Genomic DNA, 17,964 nt, shown 5'->3' on the forward strand with positions numbered 1-17,964 from the left:
CTATGAACAGCCTAGACAGTATATTAAAAAGCAGAGACATTACTTTACCAACAAAGGTCTGTCTAGTCAAAGCTATGGTTTTTCCAGTAATCATGTATGGATGTGAGAGTTGGACTATAAAGAAAGCTGAGCACCAAAGAGTTGATGCTTTTGAACTGTGGTGTTGGAGAAGACTCTTGAGAGTCTCTTGGACTGCAAAGAGATCCAACCATTCCATCCTAAAGGAAATTAGTCCTGAATATTCATCGAAACTCCAATACTTTGGCCACCTGATGTGAAGAACTGACTCATTGGAAAAGACCCTGATGCTGGGAAAGATTGAAGGCAGGAGGAGAAGGGGACGACAGAGGATGAGATGGTTGGATGGCATCACCGACTCAATGGACATGAGTTTGAATAAACTCCGGGAGTTGCTGATGGACAGGGAGGCCTGGCATGCTGCAGTCCATGGGGTCGCAAAGAGCAAAAGCTGAGCAACTGAACTGAACTTGCCAGCCTAATGCTACTTTATAGACCTTTCTTCATCACTGAAGTCAAAAAGCTTACTTAGTTTTAATGTCACACTGGACATCATTGGATGGCCCCTGGGATTAAGAACTTGCCTGTAACTAGTTCTTCTCTTAATCACCAGACTGTCCAAAGAGCACAGGCTCATCTCTCACAGGAAGACAGTGATTGATTACATTTGGGGCTCACATACAGGAGTATTTTCCAGAAGATATCTAGTAGCATGGGTCCTAGAGTAGGTGTGAGTTGTTTGAGGGTGAGTTTAGGATCACAACGTGAATATGGAATAAAGCAGGACTTCAAGGTCTGAGATCACTGAAAGAGAAGGACATGCAGGGCCTGGGCATTGGAACACGTCTCTTACATGTCAACTTCCTAATATCAATAAGGAGGTTTAAATATGCAGAACGATGAAAAATGGACATTCCATGGCAAAATCTAGAAAACACATAAGGAAGTGACAGTCCTGGCCTTTGAGGAACATATCCTACAAGAGTTGTTCTTAACGTCATTTTCATATCCTCACTAGTATGTACAGTGTTTTTGAGACCCTGACAGAGCAGAGATGCAAAATAAGAAATTCCCTTCCTCCTTTAACTAGTTTTCTGGTCTAAAAAGAAGCAATCATTAAATGAGGAAAAGGGCTTTTACTAACTCTCATAATTACCCAGTGTCTCCATACCAGAATTTTAAACATTCAAAGGTGAAATGGAGAAGCAAAAAGTACAGTCCACAACTTCAGTTCTTAATCTGACCCACATCTCTAACTACTGCAGATTACTCTTATGAAACTAGGATCCAGCACTACTGAGTGCTGCTCCAAAGGCACAGAATTAATGTTACTGACAAAACTCTTAAGTGTTCTAATGACTAGAGCTTAAGAAATGAGTAAGTCCTTAACTGAGTATGATGCATGTATAGGGTCAGAGGTGGAGGGCATGTTTAATCTGATAATCACACAGAAAATGTGGATAATTTCTCTGGGGAGAACAAGCCCAATTACTCATAATGCGCCATACTGGGCAGCACTTGAGAGACTAGGCATCACTAGTAATTTTGGTCTGGCACACATCCATGTTTTCCTGACATCCCCCCACTCCAACACTCCCCGCTCCCCCAGAGCTCTGTATTGCCCAAAAGTGATGATAATAATGATGGCTGATGGTACCATCTAAAAGATAGCATAATGGAAGGCATTTCTGGGACTTTGGTGTTATTTCTAGCTTCAAATTCTGGTACTAACTGCTACATTGCTGAGAATACACATTTCATCAATGTTCTGCTTTGACCTGCTTCTGAAAGCTGGAGTGTGGCTTGTGGTGAACTTAGAAACAGTAACTACACAGCGGCTTTTCCCTTTCTGGTCACAGTCCTGCCAACTAGTATTAATACACAATACTGCCTACTAGTATTAATACTAGTACCCAGTCCACGGACAGCCTTGTCAGATGCCTAGCCATGGCAAGCCCTTTGTTTCTCAGGACTAACAACTTCCCCAGAAAGGGCTCTTGCAGTCTCAGGGAAGCTGAAGTTAGAAGACAACACTTTCTTCAGCTTGTCTTCTCCTGAGAGCCTTCATGTAACAGAGCCAACAATGCCCTCTCTGTGCACTAGGCTTGTGTTTGCTAGTTGGTTTTCATAGATTACTTTATAGATGAAGTTGTTAATAGAAATATTTAGGGGAAAAGGATTGTAGGTCATACTAAGTCCATCAAGATGTTAACATTGATAGTACTTGTAGAATCTCAAGTTAAATTATTAAGATTTCAAAGATTGAAGACAAACAAGAAATACCGAAGTGGTATTTTTGAGACATGAATTCACAAGGTATACACAATTTTGATGACAAACTAAGGCTCAAGTTTTAAGAATGAATACCTAAGATGTTCTATGGCTCTCAGAAGGCTCACCGGGGAAAATGGTTCATTTAAAGGAGGTAATTGAGGAGAGTTTAATGAAGATACTAATTAAAAAGGGATGAGCATGGTTAGGTAAACCAAGTCAAAATGGTGAAGTACCTCAGTGGAGTCCAGATCTTTCTGCAGTGATGGAAATGTTCTACATCTGCACTGTCTAATTCTATAACAATTAGTCACATGTGGCTATTGGACACTTAAGATGTGGTTAATGCAACGAAGATGCTGAATTCTTTGGAGGGATGCCGAGTCAACTTATGGCTGTGGCTTTTGACTGAAGAATGCAGCTGCTGCCAACTTACAGCCTGGTAGGGGAAACACTGGGAATACTAACTCACTCTTCCTGTTGAACCATCCTTCTCTGGTACTTCTGACTGATGGAACTCTCCAGGAACCAGAGAACAAGAAAACTCACTGATGCAGTTCATAAAGGTTGACCTCCTGGGGCACAGAACATAGTGAAGCATGGAGCGTAGAAATGGAGCAAAACATTTTCATATCATGTACAAACTGAGAAATCAAACCGTTTTATTAGCATTTATAAATGTAAATAAGTATGGAACTAGTGGCAAAAAAAATTGAACAAAATCATGTGTGTCAATAAAGTCATATAAATGTTTTATTAAAGCTATCTGAGCTGTCTGCTGAGATAAGTGGTACAGTGCTTTAATGAAACTGCAACTGGGTTCATTTCAGGTTTTGTACATGAAGAATGAGGTCAAAACCATGTCCCTTCACCTATATTCAACCTTGTGTTCTTAGCAAGGATCTGTGTGAAACTTTTTCCAAGGTCCCATCTAAAATCACAAAGCCTGGGAGTGGGAAATTTTTCACTTTACTTAGGTGAAAGGTCATTGTAACTCAATAAATGGGTAAACTCAGATTAGAAAGTAGGCAGAACACCAGGAAATTAGATACGGGGACCCAAAGGCCCCCAAATCCTACTCTAGGACTATATGACCACTCTATTTTTGTACCATCTCTTGGAATTTTGGTGTGTTTAAAAAAAATTGTTTTTTCCACTTTCTGCACTGAATAGCAGTGCTAAGAAAGAACCAGAAACAAAAAAAGGAGTGAGAAGGGGAGTGGTACTGTCCAAAGCCAGAGTCAAATCCTATTCTGGAAAGCTTTATTGTCCACTCTAGTGGGTCCTGAATATATAGCAAGTCCAGTCTTTACTGTCTAGCACTTAAAGGAGAAAGGTCTAATGTCACTGTATGGGGGTTGAAGTAGGTGCCAAAAGAAAAGCAGTTCCCACCACCTCCAAGGAGCAGGAGCTGTTGCTCTTCAGGAAAGAGGATGCTGGTATGATTGTGTAACATTAATGGCCATGGCACACATGTTGTGTCAATCTGATACTCAAAGCTCAATCCTGTAGACAAATCAATAACAGTCACTCCAGGAACTGCAGAGGAATGAATCCAGACGCCTCCAACCAACAAAAGCTTCGCATTGATTACATGAGCTGTGTGGGAGTACCTTGGGGTAATGGGAGGCTGGATGGCTATAGATTCCCAGAGAAATCCACTAGTGATTGGTTTCAGAAAGAATACAGAGCTCAGTGGCTCCTCAGAAACACCCAGACCTCCAGCAATGAGGGCTCCCCCTTGCCAGCTGCAGGCACTGTGGGAATGGCGACCTTCAGGTCCTTCTCCCTCCACTGGGATCCTAACCCAAGTCATTGTCCCCACATGGAGGAAATGCCAGTCACTTAGTACAGGTTCTGCCACACTTCGGCCCCCATACACAAACAAATATTTCTGATTCTCACAGGACACTTCTGTTGTTGAATGGCGCCAACGTGACAAGGTGGAATCTTCTTCTGGACCGAACTTCGTGACTGTTACAATTGGGTCCTCAGTGCTATTATCCTCATTCTCACAACAAAGTTGGAGTATCCCCAAGGCTGGAGTTACTGGGGACAGTCTCCCTCCTAGAACCAGAACCTGAGTATCTGAAAGTCTTGTCATGGTGTGATAAAGGCGTCCATCCCACTGAGCTCCAGTTCCCCAACTGCCTATCTGGTTGCCTTTCCATTCAAAGTCACTGTATCTTAAGAGCATGTGAAACTTGCTCACTCGGCAATGTCGCCCCTCCTGCTCTCCAAATCCTCCTGCACTGAGAATAACGCCTGGGCTCAAAAGGACAGAGGCGTGGCCGTATCTCTTAAGGCCCAAGCCCTGGGTGTCCCCAGTGACTACACTGGCAGGGAAGACTCCTGAAGGGGAAGCAGGATCTATCCGAGGAAACGTCTCTGAGGGTGGAAACACCAGAGTCTGGGAGAGGCTGTCTCCCCGAGAAGCGGCTAGAATGAAATAGTGGGCACACTTCAGATGCCACTCTTCAAACTCGTCAAAAGGTTCAAGATTTTCCATGCGTCGGCGTTCTTCTGCGGGGAGAAAGCAGCGATAGAATTCATTCAGGTCCATGGCGCGACAGGCAGTCCAGCCAGCCTGAAGGAAGCGCTGCTGCTGGGCCTCCGCGTCGGGAAAGCGGTCCAGGCCATGAAGGGGAGAATTCAGGTGCCGAAAATGTTGCTGCATAAACTCGCCAAAGGCGTCCTGCGGCCTCATCTGCTCGTAGACGACGAAAATGGCATTAGAAAACCGCTGGGCGGCCCAGGCGATGAGGGCCGCGGCATCATCCGGCTCGAGGTAGGTGAGCACGGCCTCAGCCAGGAGCAGGGTCGGGAAGGCAGCGTCAAGACCCGCGGCGGCAAGGGCCTGGTCCAGCCGCTGCAGCTGCCGCAGGTCCAGGCCCAGGATGCGGTAGTCCGAGCTCTCAAAGCACAGCGTGGACCCGTGGTCTCCACTCTGGAAAGGCCCGGTTAACGCGCACAGATCCGGCGTATCTCGAATCCTCTGAGCTTTACGCTCGGCCACGTCCGGAAAATCCACCTCCCAGACAGCAGCCCCGGCCAGGTGGCCCGCAGTTTTGAGACGAAAATACAGTGAGTCTGAGCCGGCGCCCAGCGACAGAATCTGCGCGCGAGGAGTGCCGGGGGCCGCGCACGTCTGCTCTATGAAGGCGCGCACGCAGTGCCGCACGGCGCGTGCGCGGACGTAGTAGCCGCGGTGGATAAGCGGCGCGCGGCGGGCCGTCCCCGGAACCAGCAAGGCAGCGAAGGCGTCGTGCACATACCCGCGCGCGGCCAGGGAGCTCTTGCTGAGCGCGCTACTGTCGTTGGTGCTCTGCACTGCCTCAGCCCGACGTTCGCGGTTGCGCGAGCCCATGGTCAGGGGAATCAGGAGCGGCGGTCCGTCGGGGTGGTGAGCTGCTCTTTGGTCCCGTAGTATCCAGTAGCCGGGAGTACAGCTCGCGGACTCGGTACTGGGCGGGGCGAGGGGGGTGGGGAAACAACGCTCCGTTACATCTCTTCCTCGGATAGGCGGGCGTCACTTCCGGAAACGGCGCGCCTCGCCAATCAGGATTGAGTAGGCTGCAGCTGGCGCTGACAGTCGGCTGTGATTGACATTTCTTTGATTTTCTATGATCGAGGTTTCGCGGGAAGACTGACGGCTGCGGGTTTTTGTGGACACGTGGACTGTGTCGGGGAAGCGCGGATTGTCACTTTTCTACAAGCCTTCCTGGCTGAAACGAAAATTTATCTTAAGTTTTCATAAGCTGACTCAGCTGTTGACAAAAATCTTTCAGAGGTGAGTCTGTGGGGACTGACAACCCAGAACTTCTTGGACCGCAGCGCCTGCATTGAGTGTCTGGTAGGGACAAAGCAGAGTTAGGACCACTAATTTTAGGGGGCAAGGAGAAGGAACGATCTTTCCTTGGATGCTAACTACGAATAGTTACGAAGAGATCCCATTTAAGTCTGAAAACAAGTCAGTGAGGCCAGGTACAAAATAAAGAAACCTTTACAGAAGTTGTGATTCACTCAGTGTTTCCCCACAAATGTATACTGTTGATTCCCTTGTATCCCAGGCTCTGTGCTGAGCTTACAGTAAGTAAACCACTCAGCCTCTGTTTCTCAGCTGTAAAATGATACTCCCCTCCGCGTTCAAAGTTCTGTCTTCTTGGATAGAATTGAATATGTCTGCGGAAGAGGGAATCACAAAAGAGAGGTGATTATTCTTTCTGAGTCTTGGCAGTTTAAAATAATCATCAAGTTTCTACTTTAAGTGTTTCAGAGTCATCACCAGTAGGTAATCACTTGCAAAGATACTTGGGGGATTTGTAACTTATTAATTGGTATTTGGTGACTGTGGGAGCCTAGATGGAGAAGGAAATCAGGATGACTCTTAAGTATGGTTACCTTGAAGCAGTATAGCATAATGGTGAAAGACATGAGTTTTGGAGTCCAGCTGATTCGGATACTGGAACTGGTGTTTAGATTTGGTGTTTAAAAGCTCTTAGTGACTTTCAGTTCAGTTCAGTCGCTCAGTGTCCGACTCTGCGACCCGTGGACTGCAGCATGCCAGGCCTCCCTGTCAATCACCAACTCCCAGAGTTTACTCAGACTCATGTCCTTTGAGTCAGTGATGGCATCCAACCATCTCATCCTCTGTCCCCTTCTCCTCCCCTTCTCGCACTTTCAATCTTTCCCAGCATCAGGGTCTTTTCAAATGAGTCAGCCCTTCGCATCAAGTGGCCAAAGTATTGGAGTTTCAGCTTCAACATCAGTCCTTCCAATGAATATTCAGGACGGATTTCCTTTAGGATGGACTGGTTGGCTCTCCTTGCAGTCCAAGGGACTCTCAAGAGTCTTTTCTAACACCATAGTTCAAAAACATCAATTCTTTAGTGCTCAGCTTTCTTTATAGTCCAACTCTCACATCCATACATGACTACTGGAAAAACCATAGCCTTGACTAGACAGAACTTTGTTGGCAGAGTAATGTCTCTGCTTTTTAATATGATGTCTAGATTGGTCATAACTTTTCTCCCAAGGAGCAAGTGTCTTTTAACTTCATGGCTGCAGTCACCATCTGCAGTGGTTTTGGAGCCCCCCAGAAAAAGTCTGTCACTGTTTCCGCTGTTTCCCCATCTATTTGCCATTAAGTGATGGGACCAGATTCCATGATCTTAGTTTTCTGAATGTTAAGCTTTAAGCCAACTTTTTCGCTCTCCTCTTTCCATCAAGAGACTCTTTAGTTCTTCTTCACTTTCTGCCATAAGGGTGGTGTCATCTGCATATTTGAGGTTATTGATATTTCTCCCAGCAATCTTGATTCCAGCTTGGCTTCATCCAGCCCAGCGTTTCTCATGATGTACTGTGCATATAAGTTAAATAAGCATGGTGACCATATACATACTTGACATACTCCTTTTCCTATTTGGAACCAGTCTGTTGTTCCATGTCCAGTTCTAACTATTGCTTCCTGACCTGCCTATAGGTTTCTCAAGAGGCAGGTCAGGTGGTCTGGTATTCCCATCTCTTTCAGAATTTTCCACAGTTTATTGTGATCCACACAGTCAAAGGCTTTGGCGTAGTCAATAAAGCAGAAATAGATGTTTTTTTGGAACTCTCTTACTTTTTCAGTGATCCAGTAGATGTTGGCAATTTGATCTCTGGTTCCTGTGCCTTTTCTATATCCAGCTTGAACATCTGGAAGTTCACGGTTCACGTATTGTTGAAGTCTGGCTTGGAGAATTTTGAGCATTGCTTTACTAGTGTGTGAGACTTAATGACTTTTGGGAGAGCAATTTCTGTGAAACAGTAAGGGCAGAATCCATGTTTTGGTGAATGGGAGATAAGTAAATGGAGGCAGTTCAAGGAGTGTAGCTCAGAAGGAAAGAAGAGACAGGTCAGTAAAGAAGAATGGGGGATAGGAGAAATTAGCAAGTGGAGAGAGGGTGACTTGCAGAAAAGTGAGAAGATTAACTAGTGGAGTAATGACTTGGAATAGATAAGAAGGAATGGAATATTACATAGATTAGTCTTGGGAACAGGAGACTGAATCCTCTCTCTCTGACTCATGAAGGAAGAGGGGTACAGATACAGATAAGATTAAGTGTGAGGGAGGGCAGAGAGAAATACAGGAAATTCATGCCTAAAGGCTTTTGTTGTCTCTGTAAAGCTAGTGACTGAGTTGTAAAGTTGAGTGTGAGGCAGCTGGGTCTAGCGGAGCTCTTGAGGAGTTTAAAATTGCCCCTGAAGAACATGGGAGAAGGACTCCCCTGAGTTTGCTGGGCTTTGAGATGTTCATTTCTAAAATGAGTGGATTAAGTGAAGTATCTCAGGGTTGATTGAGAGAGAAAAAAAGAGGAATGTTGGACTTTGGACAAAATGTATAGCACTGTAGAAATAAATTTTTGACAAGTTAATCAAATGTACATGATATATTAGAAATACTATATTTTTGGTAAAGAACATATCAAGAAAAGTGATTCAAGAAGAAAGAGAATGGAGCAAAATTTGTGAATTGGGTACCTTACAGTTGTTTTCTGGTGTGTGTGTGTGTGTGTGTGTGTGTTTCAACTGCAGGTGTGTGTGTGTGTGTGTGTGTGTGTGTGTGTGTGTGTGTGTGTGTGTTTCAGCTGCACCGCAGGTATCTCCTGGTCTCCTGGTCCAATCTTAGTTCCCTGTGTGTGTGTGTGATTGAACCCAGGTATCTCCTGGAATCTTAGTTCCCTGACCAGGGATTGAACCCATCCGCTCGCAGTGAAAGCACAGAGTCCTAGCTACTGAACCACCAGAGAATTCCCTCTGGTTATTTTTTCCCCCCTCAGGTTATTTTTTAAAAATCTGTATATTTTTCTGTAAAATGGGACAGTAATATCTCATAGATTTTATGAGAATTAAGTACAGCTGCCAACTAGGACAGTTAGCAGAACACCTGGCTCATACTGAGTGCTTAATAAATAGTAGCAAGTGTTTTTATTATTCTGAGTTCCCTTTGTGGGGCAGGGACAGAGGGTGGGGAGGAAAAATATTCTCTGGGAAAACAGAAGATCTGATTCTGGCTCTGCTCTAATTTGATAAAATATTAGTACAAATGGATTCTGAACCACTGGGCCACCAGGAAAGTCTACTACGTCATTTTCTCAGGGTATATGCCCAGTAGTGGAGTTGCTGGATCATATGGTAGTTCTGTTTTTGATTTTTCAAGGAACATACTGTTTTCCACAGGGGCTGTATCAATTTACATTCTGATCAGCAGTGCAAAAGGGTTCTCTTTTCTTCACACCCTCTCCCTATTTGTTGTTTGTAGGTTTTTTAGATTATGACCATTCTGACTGGTGCGAGGTGATATGTCATTGTAGTTTTGATTTGCATTTCTCTAATAATTCGTGGTGTTGAGTATATTTTTATGTCTGTAGAAGTGTAAACGCTTAATGACTGTGGATTTCTATGGCTGTCAAGTCCTGTGTGTGTGTATGTGAGTCACTCAGTCGTGTCCAACTCTGGAGGAGCCATGGACTGTAACCCACCAGGCTCCTCTGTCCATGGAATTCTCAAGGCAAGAATCTTTGAGTGGGTAGTCATTTCTTCCTCCAGGGGATCTTCCTGACTCAGGGATCAAACATGGGTCTCCTAGGTTTCAGACAGATTCTTTATTGTCTGAGCCACCAGGGAATCATCAAGTCCTGTATAAACCATTTTCTTAATTGCCCATTTTAATACCTTGGTAGCTTATTTAACCCTTCTCAGTGTTAACTGATTGATTTTTAATGTGGTAAAAATATGTATTTTGCCAAGTTCCTGCAAGAATTAAAAATAATATCATTAAAAGCACTTGCTACCTAAATGGTAAGCTCTGAATGGAAACTACTGTTCTTATCAACATCATCATTAATATCAGAATCCAAAGGGTCAAGGTGGCTACTTTTAAAAATCACAAAATTTTGTCTTAATTTATAATCGACCTTCAGAGGTAAAGGGAAATTAGGATTTATTTATCATCTACAATGTGCTGGGCACTCTGCTATGTGTGAAACTGCACTGCTTCTTGGGTGGGACCCAGCCAAAACTCAAATTGGAATTCAAACCCATGGGCTGGGACTTAAACCCACGGTCCCCTGACTTAGGAAAGACTCGAACCCACTATCTTTTAATTGAAACTGCACTTACCTGGTGTTAGGATTTACTGATGCTCAGGTCCTTTTGTCTCATTGCAGAAAGATTTCAGTGAGAGGCAGAGTGGCAGGCAAAGAATGAGTGTATTAGCAGAGGACTCTTGTGAGAAATGCAAATGGGCAGATGAAAAGGCTCTGCCCCAGGACCACCTTCTTCCTCATTCATGGGTAGATGTCAAGACTTACATCGTTTGTTTCTCCTTTGGTTCTCTGTGGTCTAACCAGGCCTGCCATGGTGCTATTTAAATCATATGTGTTTTACCAAAAGGATGGTAACATATACTAAAACATGGTAATGCATCTCAGGTTTCGGTGTAATGTCTCCTCTCACCTAGTTTGTTTCTCCTTTCACCTATATTTCCGTCTTGGCTATGTGCAGAAATGCTGCTCTTCAAGGACTATTAATTCCCTGACTTTGTATAACAAGATTCAGACCCCATATCTATGGTCTTGTGTTTTTAACTATCAGGGTCTCTGGCTTGAGTGTGTCTGGCACTTGGATGCCCCTAGTCTTCCTTCAAGGTAAAGTAGACAATTACCAGGTTACTGGATTCTTTTCTTGAGTGGTCTTTAGCTTACAACAGTCTCCCAAACTCCCTTAAAATTCCCTTTCTGTTTTTAATAATCCCCTAGTGGGATTTTTAAACTATTTAATGATCCTACTCTATCCCTGGAACTTCCCAGGTGATGTACTGGTAAATAATCCGCCTGCCAATGCCAGAGATGCAGGAGACACAGGTTTGATCCCTGGATCGGGAAGATCCCCTCGAGGAGGAAATGACAACCTTCTTCAGTGTTCCTGCCTAAAAAATCCCATGGACAGAGGAGCCTGGCGGGCTACACAACATGGGGTCGTAAAGAGTCAGACATGACTGAGCATGCACGCACTCACCATATCCCCTATCAGGTGCTGGGGAGGTAGTATCAGGATAGAGGAGGTAAATTTAAGTTACTTTATTAATCCCCACAGCTACTCTGCTTTTTTTTTTTTTTTTTGAAGGATAATTGCTTTACGGTGTTGTGGCGGTCTCAGACTTACATCACTGTGAATCTGTCATAATTGTATATATATCTGCTCTCCTCTTGAGCCTCCCTCCCCCCACACCATCCTGCCCCTTGAGGTCGTCAGAGCGCCAGGCTGGGCTCCCTGTGTTATGGAGCAGCTTCCTGCTGGCTATTTCACACATGAGAGTGTATATATCCTGAGTGTTCATTGGAAGGACTGATGTTGAAGCTGAAACTCCAAATCTTTGGCCACCTAATATGAAGAGCTGACTCATTTGAAAAGACCCTGATGCTGGGAAAGATTGAAGGCAGGAGGAGAAGGGGACAACAGAGGATGAGGTGGTTGGATGGCATCACTGACTCAATGGAGATGAATTTGAGTACACTCTGGGAGTTGGTGATGGACAGGGAGGCCTGGCGTGCTGTGCTCCATGGGGTCTCCAAGAGTCGGACACGACAGAGCAACTGAACTGAAGTGTATATATGGCAGTGCTACTTTCTCAATTTCTCCTAGCCTCTCCTTTCCCCAGCTGTGTCCACAAATTCTTTCTCTACATCTGTGTCTCCATTGCTTCGATGTAAATAGGCTCATCAGTACTGTGTTTCTGGATTCTGTATATGTGCATTAGTACATGATGTTTGTTCTTCTCTTTCTGACTTACTTCACTCTGTATAACAGGCTCTAGATTCATCTACTCTGCATTTTTATCGAATTTTTATTCCATTTTTTAATCCCGTTTTTACAGTTAAGGAAACTGAAGCCTGGAGTTAAAAGTGACTCAGGGCCACACACCTACTAAAGGGCAGAACTGGTACAAGGATTAACCTGGGTCCATCTGATTCCATTGCCTCTATTCTTACTTTATATATTTTAAACAGTTCAAAAATGTGAACTTTTGAACCCAAAGTAGGTCTTATAAATTTCTAGTTTTAGACATAGTTTTGTAGAAAGTGCTAATAGGTAAAAGTATATACCCTACTCGTAAAGGTATACATCTTCCTGGGTCGGAAAGATCCCCTGGAGAAGGAAATGGCAACCCACTCCAGTATTCTTGCCTAGAGAGTCCCATGGACAGAGGAACCTGGCGGGTACAGTCCATGGGGTCACAAAGAGTTGGACACGACTGAGTGAGTAATCCTTAATCCTATACACCCTACCAAATTTCAGATTTTAATCTCCCTCTTATCAGCTTGAGGACTTTTCTTATTTCTAGTTCAGGTTGTTGGCTCACTTAAATTATTAATAGCTTTGGAGAGCTTTTGTCTTTAGAGGAATAAATTAATAGAACTTGTTTCTTTGCTTTTGCGTCAACATCTAAAATGTCCACATTTGTTTAAATAGGTGAAACTGAGCCCAGAACTACATATACTGTTTATCTAATCAAAACGGGTGGAAGTAAAGCAGTCTGAAGGAAGTTCAAGGCCACCAAACTTACTGACTGAACTATATTTAGTATTCATGCTGAGAATAAGTGGCTGGGGAAAGACCTTGATATTCTGCTAAATCATGATGGAGGCAGAAGAACAGCCATGGAAGACAACCTTTTACTCAAAATTACCTAAAGTGGTAAGAATTCAACCACAGAATTCTGGAGTGTTGCTAAGTATCATGACTTCTGTGTTGTTTCTTTTCACAAAAAGAGAAATAAATTTTATAGGTAGAATTTGTAAACTTTGTACATTTTAAAAGTTATTTAGCTACATCTGGTAGGCCATTTGCCTAGTGCAGTCTACCAACATCAAGCACCTGCTACAATGCTGTGACTCTAGTGGACTTGAGAAGATTTTTACTGATTGTATTCTCTTATTTTAGGAACTTCATGCCCACTTGAATGGATCCATTAGTTCCAATACCATAAGGAAATTAATAGCCAAGAAACCAGATCTAAAAATCCACGATCAGATGACTATGATTGACAAGGGAGAGAAAAGAACTTTAGAAGAGTGAGTTTGGGGGAGTTTGTGCACACACTTCTTTTTTTCTCTATTTTGCGATTGTAAATAGTATGTAAGGATTCGGATTTTTGTAGTTAAAGGAATAAGGTGGCCATCTGGTATGGAGAGTATAACTTGACAAATAGTATTTTTTCCAGCTGTCAGACTGTTGACAAATTTTAGTAATTTGTATTGTTTGTGAAATTATACTGTATTGGAATATTCTTTAGACTTGCAAATATAGACTTTTTGATTTTTTTCCCCCTGTTTCCTGCTTCCACTTGAGATACGGGTTGTGGGGGTGAAGAAGGGAAACTTGTTTTCCACTTAAAAGTAACATTTAATTTTCCATCATTTGATGATCTGTCCAGATCAGTGTAATTTTTGAGAAACCTATTCTGTTGTTCCTTATAAATATATAATTACTACTAGCCTAAAATCAATTAATTTAGTGAAGTTTTTGATGACTAAAGTATGTTAAAACTTTTCATATTGCAGGTGCCTCCAGATGTTTCAAATTATTCATCTACTTACTACTACCCCTGAAGATGTTCTAATGGTGAGAAATGAAGCAGTTTTTAGACTGGTTTAAAAATTAGTAAGTAATTGATGCCCTTCTGTTGTTGCACATGACTGAAGAGTCTGATGAAAAATATTTTTTTGCTTTTTTTATGGTAACTTTTGAAAAATAATGTTAAGACATTTTGCCTAACAGCTAATAGACTCTATTAATTGTAAACAATATGAGGAAAGAACCAAGATCAAAATCTTATGTTAGGTAGAAAGTTGGACAGTGCGGAGGAGAAAATCTTGTCTTTTTTTTCATATATGTATAAACTGTATATATAAACATATCATATGAAATATCTGACCACAGGCTTTACCTGAATTGCTCAGGATACTTTGAACTTTCTGGGTGGACAGTATAGAGAATGAAGGCGTTCAAGAGGTGCTTGGAGATGGAATGATCAGTCCTTAGGGAAACTGCCTTCCCTCTGGAGATGAAGGGCTAGAGGACTCCACTGTGTTCCCTTAGCTGGATGACTGGCTTTGTATCAGATTTGTATCATTGATCTGATTAAGATAGCATTTTTAAATGTTCTCTTTCTAATTGGAGAGAAGCAGAATCCTATCAGTGTTCTTAACCCTTAAGGAAAAAGTAAGAAATGTAATGTGTTTTTGGAGAGGTGACATTTGACTGGTCCAGAAAGAATTTTTCTCCTTGGCTGAGACTGATCCTCTTGATAATTATTAAGTAAATTAATCACCTTTTGGAGGAAGGTTAACTCTAAGAGTTTAGTTTAGCAGAAGTTGACAGAGTGTCCCCAGTGTTCCAGGCACTCTGCTAGGGCTGAGAGACAAAAAGATCGACATGGTCCCTGCCCCTCGGGAATCCATAGTCAGGTTGGAGAGACAGACCCGTAAGAGGATAAATCCAACATCACGAGGTAAGCTCTGTGTTGGAGACATGCACAGGGGTTATAGGAACCCTAGGAAGCATTTGTCTTATCAGGCACTCAGTGGGTCCTGTTGAACCCTGCTAGGGATGTCCACCACAGGAGACTGTGTCTCATTTTCTCTTGTTGAGTGGAACAGAGCAAAACTGATTACACTTTCGATTCTGAGAATTCCATGGGTATAATATGCCATACTCATTGTTTCTTTTCTTTAAAAGTTGGTAAGAAGCTTTAATAAGTGAACCTTGTGTGGGAATAAGTCAAGGGATTGTTTATAGATATGGGACTGAGTGTATGAGGATCACTTAACAGTCTTATCAGAGTAACTGAGTGTTATCTCAAAGAGACAAGATTGAAATGTGGCTGAAAAAAGATTAACTATTGCATGTGCTAGATTCTGTGCTCAACATGACTTTTCTGAAGTGGTTATTTTTATTGGTCCCTTTTTGCAGATGAAAAAAACTGAGGCCTAAAGAGGTTAAATATAACTTGTTCAAGGTCACTAACCATGAGTAAAGTGGCAGAATTGGCTGTTTTGTCTGATTCCAGAGTCCTTGTTCTTTTTTATTTGAGATGTACAGTCTTACCATCCCTGGAGTAAGCGGCAACTTAATTGTAAGGTACTCTATCTGAAGACAGAACTTGAGTCGATGTTCTTAGTCTAGAGCAAAGGAGAACAAAGCCCAAAGAGCCAAGAGCTGACTGCAGTACCTATTGCTGCCTGGAGCAGAAAGGACTGAATCTGGTTGACATGGGAAGAGAAGTCACTCCCTAGAGAAGTGTTCTTGGATATGAGCTAGAGATGATTCCACAGGTCTCACTGTGGCCTAGCGAAGTCTTGCTTCCACTGCTCTCAATCAGTACTTGCCAGCAACCTTCTGTTGTTCCTTTAGGTTTCACAGGTACCTCACCGCCAGGAAAGGGGATGCCCTGGACAGTAGATATGATCACTTCACACCTTCCCTTCACCCTCGTTGTCAATCCACACACTATAGACGGGCTTCTGCATTAGTCTCCTGTGAGCTGGGGTAGGGGGAGTTGGTCTTTCTGGATCTGCTTAGTTAAGGAGTGAAGATGAGATTTGAGTTCCTCACAACCTGCAAAGACGAGGACTGGGCTGTGGTGATGGCAGTGGCAGCAGCGTGGGGTTTCTGGAACACCAGCGCTACAGAGTGGTCTAGCGCCTTTGATGATGGTGCAGAGGCTGCAGGGTCGTGCCTAGTGGTGGAGGAAGCAGTGGTGTCTTGCTTGGTCCAAGGGTGTCATGTGATTTTGAATGCTTTTGTGTTGTCCTTGTTACTGAGTCCAAGCTCTCTCTGCTTGCCACACAACAGGCCAGTAAATTCAAGAGATGAGGTGTTGAGGCAAGGAATATGACTTTATTGGGAAAGCTGGCAGATGGAGAAGATGGCAGACTAATGTCTCAGAATAACCATCTTATTGGCGTCTGGATGCCAGTTTCTTTTATAGAACAAAGATGGGGAGAGGTGAGGGATTAAGGTTAAAAATGCTGTTAATCTTACATATATCTTCTGGAATGGCCAGCCTCCAGGAGAGGATATGTTAATTTTGCCCTCCTGGAGCCATCCACAGGTGGACAAAGTCCTGAACAAAGGCATTTTGGTTTGACATTAGGCAGAGGGGGCATTTGACATAATGGCCTCCGAGGCAGGCCATTTTGTTTGTTTATAATAATAAAAGCAACAGAAAGCAAAGGTTTAAGTCAAAGAAACAGATTCAGCATGGAGTCAGAATTGACTCTTGCCTGTAACATCCTGAGCTGTGTGATCTCTAAGGCTGATTCTCGAGACCTCCTGGTGAATCTGAGCCACCTGTTATATGCATGTTGTAATAAGTTCCATTTTGGCTTTAGTATGAAGAAAAAAGACGAGGCTCAGACCTTGGCTTGCAGTGAATCCACCAAGGTGGTGCCACCCTGTTAGGCACTGTCTGTACAGTCAGCCAGCCCTGTTCCTCTGCCCGGATACGGCATCTGTGTGCCCATGTGCGTGTGGGCAAAGCAGGTGAAGCGTAGGATACCAGCTGTAAGGACTAACTAGGGCTGGTTGTCACAGTATTTCTAACCGGGTCCTTTTTTCTCCTAGGTTTTTACATTTTAGGTAATGGCAATGAGGGAAAACATGCCTTCAGCCTTTAGATATCATTTATCTTGGTCATTTAGTAATTTTTGGATTGTTGAGTTTTCTATTAGATTGAATACAGTTTTTTAATTCAAATTTATCACCAATTTTTCTTTGCCTAAAAGAATCTTCCTAAGTACCTTTGGGGAGAGTTTAACCCTGCCAAAAGAAATTCTTGCAAAGTTCAACTTATCCGTAAATAACGTGAATAAGAACCTTAAGCCATGACTTTATTTTTTTTTTATATTTTTAATTGAAGGATTATTACTTTATAATATTGTTTTGGTTTCTGCTGTACATAAACATGAATCAGCCATAGCTATACATATGTCCCCTCCCTCTTGAGCTTCCCTCCCACCTCCCACCTCATCCACCCCTCTAGCTTGTTACAGAGCTCTGGTTTGAGTTCCCTGAGTCACACAGCAGATTCCCCTTGGCTATCTGTTTTATATATGGTAATGTATATGTCTCCATGCTACTCTCCCCATTCATCCCACCCTCTCCTGCTCCCCACTCCCCCACCCCGTGTCCATAAATCTCGTTCTTTATGTCTGCGTCTCCATTGCTGGCCTGCAAATAGGTTCATCAGTACCTTTGAGGATACCACATATATGCAGAAATATGTGATATTTGTTTTAGTTTCAGACTTACTTCATTCTGTATAATAGGCTCTAGGGTCATCCGCCTCATTAGAACTGACTCAGACGCATTCCTTTTTATGTCTGAGTGGTATTCCATTGTATATATGTTCCGCAGCTTCTTTATCCATTCATCTGTTGACAGACATCTAGGTTGCTTCCATGCCCTAGCTATTGTAAATAGTGCTGCATTGAACATTGGGGTACACGTGTCTTTTTCAGTTTTGGTTTCCTCAGGGTGTATGCCTGCTAGTGGGATTTCTGGGTCACGTGCTAGTTTTATTCCTAGTTTTTAAGGACTCTCCACACCATCTTCTGTAGTGACTGTATCGGT

The 17,964-nt window shown here is 43.1% G+C and overlaps 2 protein-coding genes across 4 annotated transcripts in view; one reads left to right on the forward strand and one right to left on the reverse strand.

The window, feature by feature from the left end:
• Window positions 1-2,932: 2,932 nt before the first annotated feature.
• LCMT2 (leucine carboxyl methyltransferase 2) lies at window positions 2,933-5,746 on the reverse strand. The gene has a single exon (XM_005892617.3). It carries the CDS (start codon window positions 5,654-5,656, stop codon window positions 3,599-3,601), a length of 2,058 nt encoding a protein of 685 aa, XP_005892679.2. The 5' UTR covers window positions 5,657-5,746; the 3' UTR covers window positions 2,933-3,598.
• Window positions 5,491-17,964, forward strand: part of MAPDA (N6-Methyl-AMP deaminase) — a 29,958-nt gene continuing 17,484 nt past the window's right edge. For 2 of the 3 annotated variants that reach the window (XM_070358817.1, XM_070358816.1), the window contains exons 1-5: window positions 5,491-5,692; window positions 5,922-6,079; window positions 12,802-13,026; window positions 13,273-13,403; window positions 13,893-13,953. In XM_070358817.1, the coding sequence (XP_070214918.1) occupies window positions 12,967-13,026; window positions 13,273-13,403; window positions 13,893-13,953 (252 nt within the window). In that variant the 5' untranslated portion in view covers window positions 5,491-5,692; window positions 5,922-6,079; window positions 12,802-12,966. Of the gene's footprint in view, window positions 5,751-5,921; window positions 6,080-12,801; window positions 13,027-13,272; window positions 13,404-13,892; window positions 13,954-17,964 lie in introns of all 3 variants that reach the window. The other variant, XM_005892595.3, reaches the window with a different exon arrangement.

The sequence above is a fragment of the Bos mutus genome, chromosome 21, assembly GCF_027580195.1.
Source record: "Bos mutus isolate GX-2022 chromosome 21, NWIPB_WYAK_1.1, whole genome shotgun sequence".
NCBI classification, from domain to species: domain Eukaryota; kingdom Metazoa; phylum Chordata; class Mammalia; order Artiodactyla; family Bovidae; genus Bos; species Bos mutus.

Bases quoted from the DNA above. Each gene is read 5' to 3' on its own strand.
- LCMT2 (XM_005892617.3), bottom strand. From the start codon at position 5,656: ATGGGCTCGCGCAACCGCGAACGTCGGGCTGAGGCAGTGCAGAGCACC.